This window comes from Lasioglossum baleicum, chromosome 11, assembly GCF_051020765.1.
Source record: "Lasioglossum baleicum chromosome 11, iyLasBale1, whole genome shotgun sequence".
Classification (NCBI taxonomy): domain Eukaryota; kingdom Metazoa; phylum Arthropoda; class Insecta; order Hymenoptera; family Halictidae; genus Lasioglossum; species Lasioglossum baleicum.
The window spans coordinates 10,852,317-10,869,810 of record NC_134939.1 but is presented as its reverse complement, the minus strand read 5'-3'; the positions used below and the strand labels follow the sequence as shown (position 1 = coordinate 10,869,810).

The window sequence follows — 17,494 nt, the reverse complement described above, 5'->3', positions numbered from 1 at the left end:
TAGCGTGCATATTGTTCGCTGTGAATGCGCAGTGCGTAATTGTTAAATTTTTCTTCTGACACCTCGAAAAAATACTCGATTCCTCTAAAAAGACTTTTGGAGAAATTTAACGAATGTACTATGTACATATACCAGTAAAATATAACTGAGCACACGGTTAATTGAAATGTGTCTAGAGTGCACGTGGGTGAAAGGGTAGCCACTTAAAGGAATGAAATTGGTGTTAAACGCGGAGGTTGAAAAATTGGATTTTGGTCAGGAAATGCCGCTTTCCAGACCACTCTGCATTGTCGCGTTGCGACGTCCATTGGGAACGACGGTACTTGACTTTGCTGAACCCCTGCGCGTTTTAAGCTGGAAAGACTTTGTTGAAATCTTTCACGCTTTTCACGCTTTGAGCTGGGTTCCTGCTACTTCCTACCAGACGATAGTCTCCGCCGGAAAATTCTTCAATAAAATTGCCAGGCGAAAAGTCTCCGAAACATTAACGAGCGAGCCACCGACTAATTAAATTCATTGCGAGACAATTCGATATTCCCCGAACGGGCCGGATTCGATAAAAATGCCAGGATACACTTTTATCCTTATCTATCTCCGTATGTTCTTATAGACGTAGAAACCTGTTGCATGTGGCGCAGAGACACGTAGCTTTTAAGCATCGGTTTATAGCATCCTAAATTAATTTCACCGCCGAATACACGATTTTACGTCGACCGTAATCTGTTACCGTTGAAATACGAACGTAATTTATAGAAAGCAGTGAATTCTTCGGCTCGTTACACGTGTCATCTCTCTCCGCCACTCTGATCGTGACTTTCATTTAAGAAAAATCGTCGTTCGACAGATTTCCAATTTCGAATGAATTATTTTATTGGTAACGCATTGAATCGTGTAGTTGTGGCGTTAAGAGACGCGCGTTACTATCTGGTCTACATATATTACAGGATTTATGCAAGCGTTCATTATTATTCTGCATAGATTAACATTTTGAATGACCGTCTTCACGGCCGACAATACCAGGAACGCGTTCCTTTTTCTGAATCATAATGGAGCGCAGCTGGACGCGAGATCCTCTTGTGCCACGGCAAACGTGACTATATCGTAATTACATCAGAAAACGAGACAATGACGGCTCACTGTTACGCAAATTATAAGAGAGATCGTAATACATTACTGAACAGAAGCTTTTCAACAGCTCGCATTGTCTTTACGCAGTAAACCATAAACGCGGCATAACGGTGCCGCGCTTTGCGTCTCACTGAACTGGTCACGGGAAAATCGAACACTGTGACACACATTTTCTAACGTTATTGAAGTAAAACTTCTTTTAGCAGGCTGTAAGACTAATTGCGCAGCTTATTTCCTAATTTAATTCTTTGGGAATCATAAAGACGACACTGCCATAGAACATGATCTAAGTCCTCGGAGCTGTAATTACACTTACAACTAGGATCATTAACAATATTTACTCGATACAGAGAGGCAGCGAGATTTTAATAATTGGCCCTGATACGGTTTACTGTGGATGTAAAACCCCTTTTGATGTAGTCAGAAAAATTTCGAGCAAACCAGGGAGTTTGATTTGGGTTGTAGAATTTTTGGAAATAATGTATACCCTGTTTAAAAATATTGTTACATTATTTCCAACTCATTAATACTGTTGAGGATGAAAATAGAATCCTACTGAACTCCTACTAAATTGCATCAAGAGTCTAAATGACTTTATGAACCAAACGAATTTCGTTATCTCCCGAAAAGTGTACGAAATTCAACAATGTGCATTGGAAATTGAATGATTCATTTGTTGGTCCCATTTGTTGCAGAGGAGGACAACACATCGAGCAACTATGGCGTCGATCTGGCGGACGAGGACGCGAGATTCGAGGACGCAGAATCGTCCTTATCGTACAACGGGCAGACGCATCGTTCACTGGCGTTGTCGTAGCGCGCGATCGATCGAGATCACTCGATCCTCTTTGCCGCCAGATAAGTCGTAGATCTCTCTCTTCCATTCTCTCTCTTTCTTTCTCTCTCTTTCTCTACCGGCCGTTTAGAAGGGTCGCTCGCAACAGTTCGATCAGCAGATTATCGATACGAGCGAGCTGCCTCGAGGATCTAGAGAAGACCGAGGACGATGCAACCGGCCACTTCGCGCTTCCTGCAGGATGCAATTCGCAGGATGCAATTCGCGGACACGGCCGTGCTCATTCTTGAGATACGCTGCGAGGATGCATCGTCCAGCGACGGATAAGATAGGTTAAGGGCGGATCAGTATTCTTTTCCCTGTTTTCGGAGAACCCGATAGCCACCGGATTCTGACGGATTAACGCTTTCGCGGCTCGGAATCTCTGCATTGAATTTTTGCACAGGTTTGTATTTATTAGCAATTGCCGAAAATTTCGCGATTCGTTCAATCGAAGAAATCCTAATTGAAAAGAGGAAATTCTTCCTCAATCGGTAACGATCTCATCATTAACCGGTTACAAAAATATACAGTTGGGAGCAAAACTGATCACACACACTTCAAATGAGAATAACTTTTTTATGAATGGACCAAAAGACTTGAATTTCTCTGTAAGGCTAGAAGAATTAGTTTAGTAAATGACGTCTAAAAAATATGTTGAAAAATTGCATTTGGTCGGAATATTGAAAAACAATAGTAAAAATTGATTTTTACGACTTTTTTAGCTGGGCCAATATCGAAAGTTTCAAACATGTGTTTGGGCAACTTGTATAAATTATATAGGCTCCGAAAATTTCATTGTAATTGGTTTACGAGTTATAAATGATCAAAAGTGGTGCAAAGGCCGAAAATCTTGAAAAATTGCAATTTTGCCACTTTTGCGACTAAAAAAGCCGTAAAAATCCATTTTTACTATTGTTTTTCACAATTCCGACCAAATGCATTTTTCCAACACATTTTTAGACGTCATTTACTAAACTAATTCTTCTAGCCTTACAGAGAAATTCAAGTCGTTTGGTCCATCATAAAAAAAGTCATTCTGATTTAAAGTGTTTGTGATTAGTTTTGCTCCTAACTGTATACTTATTTAATTTGTGTAATTGAACATACGTTTCTTTGGATCTGTTGTATGGCGTTTTAAATGTTCAGGCGATTCGAGTCGTAAACAAAATCCGAATGCTTAAGTATTCTTCTGTACATTGTATTTGTAGTATGCACGATTCGCGATTAAGATCGTGGTGCAAAAATTGGGGTATTTCTAATACTTTCGTAGATTTGTTACGATTTCGATTTTCTAGAAACGGTTGGAGTATAGTGCATCAAACGGCTCGTATTAGTAATCTTAATTACCCAGATACAGGGGTGATCGTAATGGTTAGTATTAATTTGTTAGTCTCGATTTCAGGCGAAATTGTGCAATAGCTTCACTTCGTTTAACTTTAGATTGTTTTAATTAATTTATTGTTCCCGAATAAATGTAATGAACGAAGTCTGACTGAAAAATCGTGCAAATTATGTTAGCATAATATTATATAGCTTTCTTGGTAATTCTTAAATGTACATACTGTATAAAATGATGATTTTTAGTTAGTTACTTCTATTGTTATAGTTTTACGAAAGGCAGTGAGGTAACAGGACGGTTATTTATAATGACAGTATAAAACATGTGAGGAATGTTTATCGCATTATTTTATGTTCGATCTGTTTAGAAACTTCTGCGACGATCAGAAATTATTCATTTCTAAATATAAACATTTATCAGAGCCAGACATTTAGTAGCGGACTAGACGAACAATTAAAAAATTAAATCTAGTTAGATCATTTTAGAGATAATGGATCTAAAATGTATGTATGTTCAAAAATTTTCGTTCATCGATTTTTACTTTCTGATATTAGCGAATTGCGTGTAATGAAACGCGGACTGCTTTAAATAATACAAACCTGCACAAAAAAGAAATAATCGTGCATCAGCAGCATGCACTTATAATGTCGAATGACGATACGGTTATTAATGCTGGCAGAACGTGAACAGTTCGCACGTTGCCAATCGAAGGTCGAGATCGCGAGCGTGTTAATGCCGTCGATAGCGATTCACGATCTCCGAAGGACTTTGAAATTAGTTGGATTTGTGGCGTAGCAATTGTACTTGTTATCACTCGACGAGCGTAGATCAGACACCTTCAATCTTAGAGTCCAAAGAATAGAAAGGACGCGCAGCTAACTCGAACAGCGTACATGTAAACGAACCTTACGCGACACTCGCAGAAGCAATCCACGACTGGACACACACCAATTAAACAAAAATCGTCTCGCTTTTACTATGTCAACGAGCGTTGCACGACATTATTCAAGACTATCGCTGGAAAGATCCAAATGACTTGTGGATTCCTCGATTTACAATTTTCGAGGCCACAAAGCATCTTAACTAACAAGTAAATCAATTCTATAAGAAATTGCGAGCTAGTTAGTTCTGTAAGACTTCCATTAGGAAACTGTGCCTCACAGAATCAAAAGTTTTCTTAGAATTCTAATCGATTTTCGCAATTTCGACGTTTAGGTTGAAGGGAACCTTGTGCTCTTATGGTAGTGTTCATCCTTGTTCTCCGACACAGTCGTCGTGTCGTTGAATAATTTGTTGAAAATAAGGATTTATTTCTCTCCTTAATATCTTCAATTATTATACTTTTAAACTTTCTACTGTTTTAAACGATACCCAGTTTTCTCACAAATGCATGAAGTCCGCATTCTACTAATTACTAATTAAATTTTCAAAAACGTTCGTGAACATGATTCTCTCGTTTCAACAAAGCGTTGATCATCGGTTGGAAAGTACGTTTCAAGAAATCGCGGAGCTGCATTGAACCATCGCAAACGAAAAACGGCGCATCAGACGGGAAACTAATTTTGCACGATACAACAGTATTTATCATTCATATTCGCACGACGGAGGCACAGATTCGCGATTGATCCGACCGAACGCAAAATTTTGATCCATTCGAAAAAATTGCAGACGGTTTGAATAATTACCTCGTCGATAAGTTGCAGATTTACAGTACCTCTTTCTTCAACGATACCGAGGGCGTAGACCGCGTGAATTCGATATACGATACCGTCGATTACTATTTCGCGTTATTTCTGCGTATATTTTATTTGATTTCATTTCGATGTAAATTTCTGTGCTCAAACGTCCGCCATAAAATTTGCATAGCTGTTCTTTGCGCATGCCGTTTGTATAATATACAGGGTGTCTCGCGTGCAATGAAAACCCCCCGATTGCGTGATCCAATAACTGTTCGGAGCTCATCCGCGAGTATTATACATCGTTTCTTAATTATCCTCTCAGTTTCCGTGCGATCAGAAATAATTTATTCGTTCATTACAAAAGTCAGACGAAATCAAACATGAATTTTATAAGCGCATAATTACGAGTCGATACGGAACAGTTCATTCTCGTCGAATATGATCGACAACATAAATCTGAAAGTTTGCTGCAAGCCACCGGCGATCACGTGGTGTCGAACGTGTTACAAAATCCTAGATTTCAACAAAGCGCTGCTGCGCACAGATGAATCTTGCCGTTCGGTGCACAGATCGGTCTATGGAATCGGCAAGAATCATACGAGCAACGCGAGCGCGCTCGGTGTCTTTCACCGGCATTGAACTCGCACGATTTTTCTCGGCAACGAAGGGAATATTTTCCGCTTCGAAACGACAGATAACGAGCACCCGTAAAGTTATGCATCCTTAAACGCGCATAGAATATTAGACACTGCATATCTTCGATAGATTGGTCTGGTCAACCAAGTTTCGATCGTGCCTCCGGTCTGGCGCCGGTAGAATTCACCAGTGATATTCGTACTTAATTTATTTTAGCTTTACGGGCTGCGTAACTGGCCCCGCTTGTTCGTAGACATTTTATCGACCATAGTCACGTATCTGTCATTTTTATTCACCGTCGACGAACGTTTCTGCGCGCCCCGCCGTCGAACGTTCCACAAGTGTCATTCTGCAGACCCGACTCTCGTCGCCATTTGCAGACCCGGTCTCGTTAAAAAGCGATGATAAAATGGATCGAGCAGTTCGCTGGAAAATGATCGACTGGCGGCTAGAGGTTTCTATCGTGATACTAATTTAGTCATCATCACCCTGACAAACCTAAAAATAGTTTCCACGTTCTTCTGGAAGAAGTTGTTCAAAAATCGTTTGCGGACTTATTAGCTAAACACAATATTCTCGATCACCCTATTTTACTCTTGATTACAAATTATGAAAGATATCGTACATTCTTCTATGAAAATATTTCCAGAATGAATAATAATTTACCTATATATCTTCATTCGAAAAATTCCTTCTATCAAAATGCAGCTTACATTCATTTCGACACGACATTTTTAATCGTTCCACAAATCAGAAGGGGAAACCTGATAAACATTTATCGACCAACATGTTTATTTACAAAGGAATCGTTCCCACGGTGAAAGAAAAATTGCAAAAAAATCCCGTGGCCGGTGATTTACATTCTCCAGAGGAAACTCGGTCTAGATTTTTGCGTTTTGCCGGCGTTATGCTCGATCCAGCGATGAAATGTGCCCGTGGAATTCTAAGCTCTCGCTTTCTCCGTCTGCCGTCGGCCATTTTTATCCGTTTCTTTACCCGGCGAACTCTCTGTGTCCCATGAGACTGCGATTTTGCGGAATGCAAACGTCTTATGGGCTACCATCCTCGTGAAACAATTAACGTTCCTGACAGGCACAAAAGTGTTCCGAGAAACGGGCGGACGTGTCACGACACCCCGTCCCGCCTTGCAAAAATCGCGGAATCGGAATTACTTTGCAACGGAGCGTAATGCGCTTGCGGATACGGGCGTAGAGAGAGAGAAGGAACGGTTTTTCGTCGGTTTCGAACGGCGCGCGTTCCTTTCGGGCACCTGTAATCCGTTTGAATTGCGCGTTATCGGCCGTTATTCCCCGCGGATAATTAAATCGAAGTGGAGCCGGCCGTTTTCAATGCAATTCAACCATGTCCGAACCGATTCGCGAGAGCCACGAACGTTTCTTTGAACCTTTGACTGCGGCGCTCTCTAGCTTAAACCTTGAGCGAGTATTGGGCCCGATGCAACCCCACACAAATTTATGCTCATAAGTATTTAATGTGTGACTATTAACCTTCTCTCTGTGCACTGATATTCTAATGTTATCCGTGTACGGGGGTGTGATTGGACCTTATACATTTTTCTTTTACAAATCTTTGGAAATTTTATCTGCCTGGGGTGCATCTGAACTAGGGGGGACCTTAGCTATACCTGGTGAAATTTTCTTGCGAGATTTTCTTCACGAACCCCCCTAAAATTGCGCCATTAGGTGAGAAAATTCTTGTATAGAATTCTTGTTCTTCTGAACGTTTAGTCATAATCAAAAGTCTTTCCTTCAAATAATTCCCATTCCTATAAAATTCCATGTTTTTCGCAACTTCAACGTCAATGTGGCACGCCCTCCCCTTATCCGATCAACTTCATCTTTTACAGGAATTATTTTCCTACAAAAATCTCGCAAAAAAATTTCGCCAGGTACAGCTGAGGTCCACCCTAATATGGCACGTCTTTCCGTCGTCCGATTGGTCTAAAACTTTGGATATATCATTTTTTCATAAAATGGAACAATATAGGGGTGCGTGTACAAAATTTCATGGTCGAAAAATAAGGTCCACCCTGATCTGCACCCCATACACAGAGAGAAGGTTAATATTACTAGACTGCAGATTTTATGCATTTGTTACAAGCTACGTGATTCATAAAAATTATTACACTTTAACGGGATTCCTGTTTCTTACAATTGATGTGGATAGATTTTATTTTGCGCAAAGATCCGCAGTGTAAATATTACTGTGGATAAAATTTTACTGTCTCACTATGTTCCCATGGAGATGGATATTCAATATAATTGAATTGAATGACTGCATTTTCAAAGTGCAGCTTGAAGGTCCACGTAAGGGTTAAAGAGGCATTCTCACCTTAAATTCATTAGAATAACAAAACCTATGGCGATTGCAAGAGAACATCGGAGTAGCGGTGTCAGTAAACTTTCGCCCTCCGATAACGAAACTTTCACCCCTGAGTAAGTCTGAAACACCCGGTAGACTCTTGAAACGAAACGGAATTCAGTGTCATTTTGGTCGAATGACGCGTGCAATGACACACGACCGCAGGCCACCGTAAATTCCCATTGACTTCGACGTTTACGCAAGCGGCGCCGGTACTGTATTCGATGACGATACTATATCTAGGATTGTGTTCATCTGTTCTCCGATTACGTAAACGTATGGTCGCTTTCTGCGTCGATCTTATCTCGACAGAAAAATCGGACTATCATCGTTAGAAACGAGGCGCGTTCGTCAGTCCGGAGAAGAAGGCCGAAAAGAACCGCGACGACAGAAGAGGTACACTAAAAAGTAAAAAAGTAAAAGGAAAAGGAACATAACGTGAATTCGAGACAGCGTCTACGAGCCAGAGAGACGCGGACAGCTATAAATTGATTTAGATGGAAATGTAATTGTATGCGATAATATAGTTCCTGTATTATACATAAATTTTTAATATAAATTATTACATAGTAGCTTTATATTAGATTAGATAGTAGTACGTTACTGCGAGCCAAAAATTACACGTGTCGCGCATCAATGTCTGTCGTAATTAATCGTCGATGTCGATTCGAACGTGCGCCCCTGGGTTCTAGAGGATTCGATTAATCCATCGAGAAACGAACGTGCGTACGGTAGTGTCGAACAAGGACAATAAAGAAATCCTAGCGGATAATTCGCGTGCGTCCTCTTTTTCTCCTTTTTTTGTCGAAAGAGAACGGAGAAGGAGAAACGGAGGAGCCGGAAGTCGATAGAAATTATGCGAAAATTTGCATAGATTACCTTTCCATGAACTCTGAGCTCCGTTCGACGCACCTTGACCCGAAAAGAATTCGTTTTGGATCATTATTATCGCGTGTTGAGGTTTAAAATGCGAAACACTATGTCTTCCATGATGTTTTCGATTCTCCTTCTTTGAATCTTCCAGGCGCCTAAATTTTTTGTGGGAAATCGTTGTGCGCGTAGCAGGAAATTGATTCAGGATCAACGAGACACGATGATTTCAGGACTGATCGATGTATCATTCATATTAGTGCCAATTACAATCACGATATGTCGCGTATTTTTAGATATATATGTACCTTTGTTATACACGGTGTACTAATATCTCGATTATCCTCGTTTAAGGAGAAAGTTTGTCATGTGTCGTGCACAACCTGAATAGAATTCAGTCTATGTACTCTATCGCGAGGTACGAGAGGAGTTATCGACACCAGGAAAATGAGAAACACATATACTACCCGTTTGTACTTGTAGTACTGCCCTGAAAGGGTTGAAACTCGGGGATTTGTGTACTTGAAATCTGAGCGGGGATGCTCTCGATATTTCCACATTAGGAAATCTTAGGGATGCTTTTCCATATTAGGAAATCTTTAGAATTTGGTGTCTGTACTGAATCATGTGCCGGCTGCATCCAGCTGGAGTACAGTCATCCTCTCTACTATCCCTGGCAAAAATTACTCGATCAAGCGAATCGAGCTTTCATCATTGTAATTATTCATATAAGAATGAATAAGCTTGTTTTCTTACAATGGTCAAATTAGATCAGTATCAATTTTATCACCCTCGGGAATTCAAAACATTTTTCTGGCAATTTCTATTGTCATCTTCACTGTTCAAAATGTTCAAAACTGCTCTACTACTTTGTTATACTATTTCAATTTCTTTATTCACATTTAATATACGTCCAAATAATTTCAGCAACCCCATTTTGATCGAATACTTCCTGCCAGGGATAGTAAATGCAACGGGATGGGTATAGAGTCTTCTCAGGAAAGAGATTAGAACAATCCTAATCGAAATGAACGAGGAGAATATCCTCCGTACGTAACAATCGAAATATTCGAAGCAGATAACAATTGTAGATAAAACGTTTTTCTTCGAATTAACGCGGTTTTGAGGAAAACCCGATTTTTATTTATTTGTCTAGACGTCACCGTCTCTTTCGTTGTACTATTAATCATATCTGTACATATTCATTGAGGTACGAATTATTATGTGAAAGATACGTTTCAATTGTTACGTTCTTTGCATGCTTCATCCACGACCATTGCAACTTCATACTTCCATCGTAATCTTTAATCCATCACAGCAGAACAGAAACGCGATAAAGTTCAGCGTGAACGTTATTTATTCTCGCTAAATATTATTAAGAGACTTCATTTTAAGATAGGTGCACTGTAATAAATTCTACATAGTTACTTCGTTACTCCCGCTTAACTTATTTAATAAGCCACCCCGAGGAAATTTACGAGATCGCTAGTATTTATCAAGACTGCACAACCAGCTAATTTATTATTGTAACAATTCAGAAATTCTTTCGTTAAATCCGCCGAATTAATGTGACATGTAACGTTTAGAACAGTTTCAGGCGAGAATTTCGATAGAGTGTAGTCTGTAGAGCGTACCAGTCACTTTATTAAAAATACATAAGTTGTAATTTCAGAGTTAAAAACAAAACGATTTCGTCGATCTTAATGATCAATGACGTTAATGTTAATGTTCATGGATCTTAATAATCAATGCATAAATGTTCGAACGTGACGCTTTACAATAAACTCTTTATGTGTTCGAAACTTTTGCACAAATCAGAAAATAGAAAATCTGTAGAGTAAAAGAAATATACATTTCCGAAAGATGAATATCACAAGTATTACGAGCAGTGGAAGCACGAGGTAATTGATTTCAATTTCGATTGCAATTCTTCCCAAAGTTCTGGTTGGAATATCGTGGCAACATTTCGTGTAGCACACTTTACCGGACTCGTGTTTGTGCCGATGGGGAGAACGAACAAATGAACAATAGCAGTCTCGTTTCAACAATTACAGTTCTCGTACAAAAAATGGGGATCGAGAAATGTAGAGCGAACGGAGATGGATGTTCTATCTTTTACAAAAAGGTAGATTTCGTGCATGTTGCAGCTATGATAGCGACAATTTCGCGTTAACTAATAGCGAATTTTGCGTCGCGGGAAAATTGTCATCCTACGGATCATTTTACGGATCGATCTTCATCTATAGATCTTTCTATACATTTCTCACGCGATCGAATTAGCATCGTGACGAAACACCAGTGTAAATGTAACCAGCACACGTTTAATTGTAAAGAGTAATAACAGTCGAGGAATGTCGTTTCTGTGAGGGACAATTAAAAATGGCGATTCGAGCGCGAAAACAGGATATCCCATAATCATTAATTAATTTCTAAGTTACGAGAATGCTTTACCTAGGTGGTAACGAGATGAATTAACTTATAAATAAAATGAATAAATTTATATGTATACATATTATATGTATTCGCAAGACGTCCGTCTTGTTATATGTATATATACATATGTGTCTGTATGTGTGTATGGGGATGTATATACATACATATACATATATATCAGTTAGCAACCTACATTCAAGACTGTGGAAACATCATAGGTGTATAAATGTTTAAATAAATTATTATAACGTGGCAATTATGGTTGTTCATTTCTCCCGCACCCGCTTCCACCTTCAACGAACCAAAGCTTCGAAAGCCCGGGGATCGGCCGTGCCATTTTTGTCTGCGCATCATGTTTAGCCTGGAACAGTTCCTACATCATCTTTAGCAGGAAGCAGAACCCACTTTACTGTTACTGTTAGCACCGACGAGATATAGGATTATTATTATTATTATTCGAAAAATTTCCGGGATTTTTGAGATTTCTAGTAGGAGAACATGATAGTCAAAGGAGGTGGCACAATATCGTATGCTCCTAATACAGAATTCAATTTTTAAGATTTCTATTAGAATTCTACAAGGTGGGAAATAAGAACACATTGACTTGTAAAAATATATTCTTTATTTATTATCATATTCATATTACAATTTTAAATGTGTACATGTGGCGTGTGAAAAATTTGCATTTTCTATTCTTTATTTATCACTAAGTAGAATACAACACGTTACACAACTAAAAGTCCGCTTGTCGCGACTAAAACCGAATAATTCTTCCCTTACGACTGTGGACCATCATAGCATGCGTGCACTCTGTGGCGGGTAACAGAGGTCAGTACAGAGTGCCAATCCACGTAGCGGCGAAACGTTGAAACTATTAGCCCAACTTATTGACAAGCTACCGATATAGAAGGCACCACTGTTACAGCACCACTAGAAACAGAATATTTTTATACATACAGCCTCGTTTTAGAAACTAAGAGAATATTAATATAGGATAGAAATAGACTATAAATAGAAATAAGAGTGTAAGGAGAAGTTGCAATAAGGAAGGTGATAATATATAGATGTCTATCTAAAGATGATGTAGGAGCAGGTATTTACACACCAATGATCACCGACGACACCGACGAGATACTAGTCGGTGCCCCGGGCGTGAGCACCAGTGAGCACTCTCTATATACTCTCTTATACTCTCTGTCCACACCTCGTCCGTGGTGCAACTTTAGTCAAGTACATTACTTGTGTATTTTCAGGTTATGTCCATTAGTGCAATTTGTAAACAAAATCGAAGACACCCACGATAAAACAAAATTGCACGGTGAACAATGATAAAACATTCCGAACAGTATTGTTAACATTCTATTGTATGGTAGTAGATTTTAATGTTGTAAATTTGTGTATTTAGAATACACGAGAAAATATTTGACAAGTATCGATGTGACATTTAAAGACGTCAAAATGTACTTAAAAATTTTGATTACTCTGTGCCTTTTCAATTTACATTATGGCTGTGAGGTTTGTATATACGAATTATTAATATGTTAGATGAATATGTTATTGTTTACCTGATTTGTCAAATCCTAACCTTTGCAGGCACTAGAAGATTTCGTAAAGACCGGTCATTCCAATAATTGGGCAGTATTAGTCGATACCTCGCGTTTCTGGTTTAATTATCGACACGTTGCAAATGTGTTATCGATTTATCGCAGCGTTAAGCGTCTGGGAATACCAGATTCGCAAATTATCCTAATGATAGCAGACGACATGGCTTGCAATCCGAGAAACCCCAGACCAGCCACCGTCTTCAATAACATCAAGCAACATATCAATGTCTATGGAGACGATGTAGAAGTAGACTACAGAGGTTACGAAGTCACCGTAGAAAATTTTGTTAGACTGTTAACTGGAAGACTGGCTCCGGAAACACCTAGGTCAAAGAAACTCCTGACAGACGAGGGTTCCAACATCTTAATTTACCTGACCGGTCATGGAGGAAATGGATTTTTAAAATTCCAAGACTCTGAGGAGATTACTAGTCAAGATCTTGGCGATGCGTTGGAACAAATGTGGCAGAAAAGAAGATATCACGAAATCTTGTTTATTGTCGATACTTGCCAAGCAAGTTCAATGTATGAGAAGTTCTATTCTCCTAATATCCTAGCTGTTGCTTCCAGTTTGGTGGGAGAAGATTCACTCTCTGTAAGCAATGGAGTTTTATCAATTATTCTTCAAATATATTAGTGAAACGGTAAAAATATTTATTATTGTTTGTCTGTTAATAGCATCACCTGGATCCTGCCATTGGTGTTTACATTATAGATAGATATACATATTATGCATTAGATTTCTTAGAAAATGTGCATCCATCAAGTACCAAAACCTTAGCAGAATTTGTAAGTTCTACTTAAAGATACTCCATATTCGATGAAACTTTGTTATTGTATTAATTTGATCTTGTTTTGTTCTAGCTGAAAGTATGCCCCAAGTATTATTGCTTATCAACAGTAGGTGTAAGGAAAGATTTGTTTAGAAGAGATCCTGAGAAAGTGCCAGTGACAGATTTCTTTGGTTCATTGAGGCCTGTAGAATTAACTACAACTATTATGAATGTTTTTCCTGTTAAAAAGAACACCACTGTTGTTAGACCAGAAAAGAAGTATTCTTATGCTCCACGGTTCCCAGATGTATCACTAGACTGCGGATTTTACTCAGTTATGACAAAAATGAGTTGCAATGCGAAACAGTAGAAAGAGTATAAAAGTATTGGAGTATATCGATATATTACTTCCGACCTACCAAAATTATTCAGAAAGGTAAGGTGTACAGACAAGTTTTATTTCGCAGGAAGATCCGCAGTCTATGTTTTACAGTTTACACAGTATTTAAATAAATAAATACCAAAGTCATAAAACAGCCATGTTATCTTGGTTTTAAAGATGCTTAAATAAATTTATACGATACGAAAACATTTCTTGTTAATAAAAACGAACACTCCCGATACGCTAAGCCATTAAGCGATCAACGAAAATTGAAATTCCATTATAGTACGGTATTTTATATATTTATTTTAATTCCTTGCAATTATAGTATTTCATTTATAAAAACTTAAAGCGTTAATGTATATGACTCACGACGAATCTGACTCACAGCTATTAAATGTTAAGGTCAGAGACGATTCGAGGTAATAACATAGTAGATAAAGGATTTTTGTGACACAATGACCCTGATATTCTTTAAAAACACATTTTTGCATGCAGCGTGCCGTGCCAGGAAATTACCATTATGTGCTGCTTTAATTTTATTCATTTTTCACAATGATTGTCACTTTCCATGAACCATTTCCATCTTTACTTATTTTCTCGTTGTACAGCTTCGAAGAGATGGTTTTATTGTAACTAGGAAGTTCATTCTAATCTAGCCGTGCGAGAATGGTCATGGTCACGGACGTAATTTCCAGAGTTATCTATGGTCGTTGAGAAACCGTCTGAGACCGTCGAAGAAAAAATCCGATTCGCCGTATCGTCAGCGATGTAAATATTAAACATTTCTCCATATCATCGGCATAAGTTCTTACGCATCAGTTTGTGAGTGTGATAGAGTCGAAAATCTATGTACTTATTTCATGGAATAGAAGTAGATGACGATAAAGAAGAAGATGACGCGTATATAAGTATGATATCAGTCACAGTTGACTACAGTTTCTGAAACGCAACTGATACCTCGGTACGAAAACTATAATCAACCTATCAGTCTCCGATCAAGTGTAGAGTTTGCTGAAATTTATTTTGTGAATTATCTGTCTCTTGATATACTGTACAATGTAAGTAGTATTAAGACTATCAACGATCGCGTCAGTTGTATACTTATTATTTTGAGAAATTTTATCTGCGGTAATATATATTTTGCTCTTATTGATATATTAAAAATATATAGGCTCTATAAAAATTCTGATAAACTACGCTAAAAATAGTTTTAAAGAAACGGAAAGGTGCTTGTTTGATTCGATAAATTTGCAAACAAACGTCTAAAGTGTATATTATTGATTCCAAGTTTTTCAAGTACCGTACTCTCAACTAAAATATTTAGTAATTTCATTTTAAGTATTTATCGAACACTATTTATCTCGTTTTTATATTATTCTGTATTTTTTCAGATGCGTATTTTCATTTCTCTGACCATAATCCTCTCACTGAGCGTTTTATCGTTAGCATTTTCGGCAGAGAGGATAAACGACAACTATGTGGATGTTCACGACATGAACACACCTTTGGCACAGCTGCCACCTCAGGATCCAGCGATTCATTCATTGCCAACGGTGCCAACAGTACCTCTAATGCCAATCTGTATGAAAGAGGGATACTTCCGTGATCCTTTCAATTGCAAAAAATTTTATTACTGTCTTGATGTCGAGGCAGTACCAGCAGCATTCTACTGTCAGCCTGGCTTGATATTCAACACGGTTACCAATACCTGTGTTAACTCCGAATACGTGGAATGTTAACAAATTTTACATTAGAAAAACATACGATATATATTAAACCGTGTGAATGTATTTATTAATATCTGTGTGACTGAGTGTAAATAATTCGTGTTCGTTTACAGTAAACTCCCGTGTAACGTGATCGAAAAACTGTCTTACGAAACTGCATATATGCATTTGATATGGCAGTAATTGTACAGTAAATCTACGAAACATCGTTTAAAAGGATGTAAGACACACACTCTTTTTAAACAATTTTTGGATCGCTTTATACGGGAGTTTATCATTGATGATCTATATTTATTTTACGGTCCTAAGCGCAACCCTTGCCTTGTGGGTGTAAAATAGTTCGCTATATTGTAATCAGCTAAATTGTAAGTACTTCTAAAATCAGAGTGAATGTTCGTCAGTACTTCTGAAATCTAGTATTTACCTGATTGTAAAAATTGTTTCCGAATAAACGAAGAGAAAGTTACAGAGACTTGATCTGTTTTTAACACGTGTTACTCTACAAAAGTCACAAGATGTGGGATAAAAAATCCTGAAATTAGTCACAGGTGGGTTTAACGTATATCATCTCGGGGTGCAAATGAAACGGGATCTACAATGAATCATGATTTTATTTGTTATATAATAATATCTACAATAAAAATACCACATCGTTTGAAAAACAATTTTCGTTACAATTATACAGTAATTTTATATAATAATATAATATTTAGGTTTTCGTTCCAAATAAGATGTAGCGATGAACATACACCTCGCAGTGGGGAGTGAGAAAATACATTTTTTTTTTGTTGCAAATTCCACATTGATTTCTTCACTCAGTGTTACTTCTTTTTTTTCTCTTTTTTTCTCATTTGCAATAGGAAAACGGGCACACCCTCGAAACGACGCCGCGCGAGCTCGTTCCGTTCTCGTTTCCGCTCGTTAACCCGCGGAAGAAGAAGAAGAAGAAGAACAAGAAGAAGAGGAAGAAGAAGAAGAACAAGAAGTAGAATTTTTCCGTTTCACTTCGAGTAAGTGGCGGGGCTGTCGTTCCGAGCGTCCCGTTCTTTATTATTATTAATTTTTTTGTCTGTTTTTACATATTTCGCGACGCGTGCTCGCTCGGCCCGCCTTCTCTCTCTCTCTCTCTCTCTCTCTCTCTCTCTCTCTCTCTCTCTCTCTCTCTCTCTCTCTCTCTCTCTCTCTCTCTCTCTCTCTCTCTCTCTCTTTTTCTTTTTCTCTTCGTCCTCTCCTTCTCGTTCTCTCTTCTCGGTCCCGCTCACTTCTGTTTCTCGTCAGCGAGATATATAGAAATATTGGACTAGAGTGATCCAACGGTTTTTTTTCCTATCCTCCTCCTTGTAACGCGAGCCCTCGCTCGCCTAATATTAACTACACTTAGTTAATAGTACCGTAATGTCATCTCAATATATATATATCATTGTATTAGTTGTCATAATATATAGAAAATACATATAACAATTATTTAAATGACTCACAATCAATCATTTTTTTTGTGTGGTTGTTGCTGTTGTTGTCAGGGTGCATATATACACGTACGCGCATCGGTTGAAGACACGGGTACGCGTATAGGTGCACGTGCACGCACATGTATACATACACATATTTATATATTTATATTAATCGGTGTGTGTGTTAATTTTACATGATATTTTTTTACACTCGTCGTATAGAGGGAGGGAAAGGATGGCGAGAAGGTG

At 38.3% G+C, this 17,494-nt stretch overlaps 2 protein-coding genes across 3 annotated transcripts in view; both read left to right on the top strand.

Annotated features, from left to right (window-relative positions):
- The window catches only part of LOC143213271 (follistatin-like), a 59,948-nt gene extending 48,518 nt beyond the window's left edge, over window positions 1-11,430 (top strand). For both annotated transcript variants that reach the window (XM_076432960.1, XM_076432959.1), the window contains one exon: window positions 1,824-11,430. In XM_076432960.1, the coding sequence (XP_076289075.1) occupies window positions 1,824-1,945 (122 nt within the window). In that variant the 3' untranslated portion in view covers window positions 1,946-11,430. The remainder of the gene's footprint in view (window positions 1-1,823) is intronic.
- Window positions 11,431-12,488: 1,058 nt separating this feature from the next.
- Window positions 12,489-15,119, top strand: LOC143213274 (putative GPI-anchor transamidase). The gene is made up of 4 exons (XM_076432970.1): window positions 12,489-12,820; window positions 12,899-13,504; window positions 13,588-13,698; window positions 13,774-15,119. Exons 1-4 carry the CDS (start codon window positions 12,764-12,766, stop codon window positions 14,050-14,052), a joined length of 1,053 nt encoding a protein of 350 aa, XP_076289085.1. The 5' UTR covers window positions 12,489-12,763; the 3' UTR covers window positions 14,053-15,119.
- Window positions 15,120-17,494: the final 2,375 nt, after the last annotated feature.

Coding starts and splice junctions, on each gene's coding strand:
- LOC143213274 (XM_076432970.1), top strand. CDS start 12,764: ATGTACTTAAAAATTTTGATTACTCTGTGCCTTTTCAATTTACATTAT. Junction 12,821..12,898: donor ATTTACATTATGGCTGTGAG/GTTTGTATATAC, acceptor TAACCTTTGCAG/GCACTAGAAGATTTCGTAAA. Junction 13,505..13,587: donor TGGGAGAAGATTCACTCTCT/GTAAGCAATGGA, acceptor GTCTGTTAATAG/CATCACCTGGATCCTGCCAT.